The sequence below is a fragment of the Dreissena polymorpha genome, chromosome 11 (assembly GCF_020536995.1).
Source record: "Dreissena polymorpha isolate Duluth1 chromosome 11, UMN_Dpol_1.0, whole genome shotgun sequence".
Lineage (NCBI taxonomy): Eukaryota > Metazoa > Mollusca > Bivalvia > Myida > Dreissenidae > Dreissena > Dreissena polymorpha.
This window is the reverse complement of record NC_068365.1, coordinates 78008942-78012432: the sequence shown is the minus strand read 5'-3', so window position 1 is coordinate 78012432 and position 3491 is coordinate 78008942. Positions and strand designations below refer to the sequence as shown.

The 3491-nt window shown below is 33.6% G+C and overlaps 1 protein-coding gene across 1 annotated transcript in view; it reads left to right on the top strand.

Moving 5' to 3' along the window:
- Positions 1 to 212: 212 nt before the first annotated feature.
- Positions 213 to 3491, top strand: part of LOC127849957 (beta-1,4-galactosyltransferase 4-like) — a 10802-nt gene continuing 7523 nt past the window's right edge. The window contains exon 1 of the mRNA XM_052382697.1: positions 213 to 1089. Within this exon, the coding sequence (XP_052238657.1) occupies positions 213 to 1089 (877 nt within the window). The remainder of the gene's footprint in view (positions 1090 to 3491) is intronic.

Here is a 3491-nt window from a genome sequence, read left to right as displayed (position 1 = left end):
GGAAAACCCCAGAAAGACAAATTTTTCAACGAGTGTACAGTTATTCAATAAGATATTTATTGACACTAGAGTATAAATATGTACAGAAATTACAAACTATGATAGCCTCATTATTTAACAAAACCGCAAGATAGATAAAAACTAGTACATGAGGTTTTATTATGTAGTGCAAATTATGCACCAATAAATATATATCAGGTAATTGTTTAATAATGCGAAAATTCCTGTTGCTAGTTTTGGCAGGTGCTATCGTGATTGGTTTGTACACCTATGTTACCCCAAAGCTTTCTCAGCACGGGACAATACCGTGGCTTCAAGACATTCGATTGGCAATTTCGACAAATGAAAATCCGTATACCAATAACCTGTCTTCAGTAGAACAAACAATATTAAATGTTACATCAAACAAGTGCAAACGCGAACTTCTACTAAAAGGTGAACTGTTTAATTTATCTAAAACAGACATATTAACCGATTTACCTTTGGATGTGCTCAATTCGCACGACTTCCTTCCTGTGAAAAAGGGCGGTTTTTACGAACCTGAAAATTGTGAACCATTGACACGTACTGTGATTATTATACCGTATCGCAACAGAGAGAAGCATCTGAAAATTATCATCAACAATCTGCACAGGATTCTACAGAGGCAGCAGCTGAAATACGGAATCTTTGTCATAGAACTGTCGCTACCCACCACGTTCAACATAGGAGTCCTCATGAACATGGGGTTCTTATTGGCAAACAATATCAGCGAATATGATTGCTTTGTCTTCCATGACGTCGACCTTATTCCTCTAGATGACAGAATTGCATACCATTGCGACGTGTCTCCTAAACACATGTCCGCATTCAACACGAAATACGCGAAGGTGAATATTGCCAAGGCTCTTCCTTATTCCGCCTATGTGGGCGGGGTTATCAGCTTACGGGGCGTGGATTATAAGAAACTGAACGGGTTTAGTAACGCCTACTTCGGATGGGGAGGAACGGATGATGACATTGAAATTAGAGCTAAGGCAGCGATGATACCATTTAAAAGGGAGAACCAGAACATCGGCAGATACTACGCCCTTCCCCATCAAAGAGATAGTAATAACACGGAAAATCTTTTTAAAGGATCTTTGTTGAAATCATCGAGAAAAAGATATTTAAATGAAGGACTTAACACTGTTGAGAAATGTTGTAAAAGGGTATCAATTGTGTACAGAGATCTGTATGTACATGTAACTGTATCGTGTGATGAAAATATTGTAATGAACCAACTTCTTAATTTGTAAATTATGCGTAGAGTTATACTTGCAAGTCTACTTTTCGCTGTACTGAATACTTTTATACGGTGTGTGTGTGTGTGTGTTTTGTAATAAGTTGTAAATTCAAATCATCGGTATTTCATGTATACACATTGAAATGTGTTATTTTGCATGTCCAGAAAAAAAACATTAAGATAGCATAGACTTTTTTTTTTATCAACTGATATATAATTAACAGATTCAATGGTTTTCAATTCACTTTTAAAATAATAGTAAAGGTAATGATGCACTATTAGAATAGACACTTTCAGTTATTGCCGGTTTTTAATTATCTCCCTTGTGTGACGTCATGCTATGATAATCGAGTGTATCGATTGTAAACGAGAACAGAAATCTTGTTTGAAAATGTTGTTTCTTTGTCAACGATGTAAATGGACTTAACATATGCACGAAAAGTTTTGTACTTACCTAATTGTTAATAATGTATTATTTTCTAATGAAATTTTAATATGTGGTTTATACTGCTGATACAACATCTGTATTGTTCATCAGAGATCGTGATCGGACGACTAAATACTGAAAATCCAACGAAACAAAACAACTAAATAAGCCGTATTCTTTCTTATAGTAAGTCTTTTATAAATGATGTTTAAAACATAATGATACATATATTTATTTCATCACAATTATAAGTGGTGTGGATATTGTTGTTGTTCGTCAGCGATCGAACGTGTAAGAGATTCATGTAATCAATTGTAAAACAAAGCCCTAAAAAAGCGGAATGCATAACAATTGTTAAATTTTATTATTTTCTTTTCCATTGAATGGTTTTTCGTTTCATTTACATTGAATGATAATATTAATAAATGTTAATATACATACGGAAAAGAACTCTGCATATTATGCAAAATGAACTTTCTTTGCATGTATATTGAAATCTCTTTACTAATGATAAGGAGAGACACAAATCTAGCATTTTATGATCTATAAATCTATATATTTAATTTATTAAACGCAAGTATTGTTTACCCTATTGTGATTGCTTGTTTTCATAATGATGTTTCGTACACTGAAATAACGTACTTAAATCTATACACGTAATAGCGGAATTTACATTTGCCGGTACCCGTTAAATTACATTTCCTATAATGTCTTCATTCTTTTTAATGTTAAAATATTTTATAGAAGCAAATGTTCAGTATTTTGGCTTTAAAATTTGGCTAAAATGACTACTTAATATGTCAAGGGGGAATGACATGGGGGTATCATAAATTGTGTTAAATTACCAGACACTAGGCTGCAACATGTGGTTTATGGAGGGACCCAAGTATAGGTCCCTGGGTTTATGACACCTTGTTTTCTTTGTAATTGTCTGGGCAGAATCCGATCAAAACGAAATAATCGGGTTGTAATGAACAAAGGTGCAATAAAACACCGGCAACAATGCTGCAACAAAGAGTGTCAACATTTGTGTCAACAATTAAATCAAACAATTACATTATTCAAGAAAATATATTTTATGTGTAACCAGGTACGTATTTTCAGAAAAATAAAGTCTCATATCAGGTACAATATGTTGCGTACATAAAAACGATCTATTTAATTGTTTTTTTTTTCAACATGACTTGTTTTCGTTCGTAAAATTTAATTTATTCTGAAATAAGTTCAAATGATGAGAATTTTTTTAACAAAAAAATTGTCGCGAAGAAGCGCAAGTATGGAGATTTTTGTCATAACCACATACCGAGCTCTTACATTGTGTTCTACTCCCGAGTTTTATTCAGACATAACTAGTACAATTTTTAGCTCATCTATTTTTTGAAAAAAATTTATGAGCTATTGTCATCACCTTGGCGTCGGCGTCGGCGTCCGGTTAAGTTTTGTGTTTAGGTCCACTTTTCTCATAAAGCATCAAATCTATTGGATTCAAACTTTGTACACTTACTTACTATCATGAGGGGACTGGGCAGGCAAAGTTAGATATCTCTGGCTTGCATTTTGACAGAATTATGTTCACTTTTTAAACTTAGAAAATTGAAAATTTGGTTAAGTTTTGTGTTTATTCCTAAAGTATCAAAGCTATGGCTTTCATATAGGGCTGTCACGATTCACCGGTATATCGGTATATCGCGGTGCATGTCGTGAAAAAAATCGCACCGCGGTACGGCGCTGCCGCACCGGTTTTTTAAATATTAATATATTAGCACAGATATAAATACATTACATAATTATTTTGATATT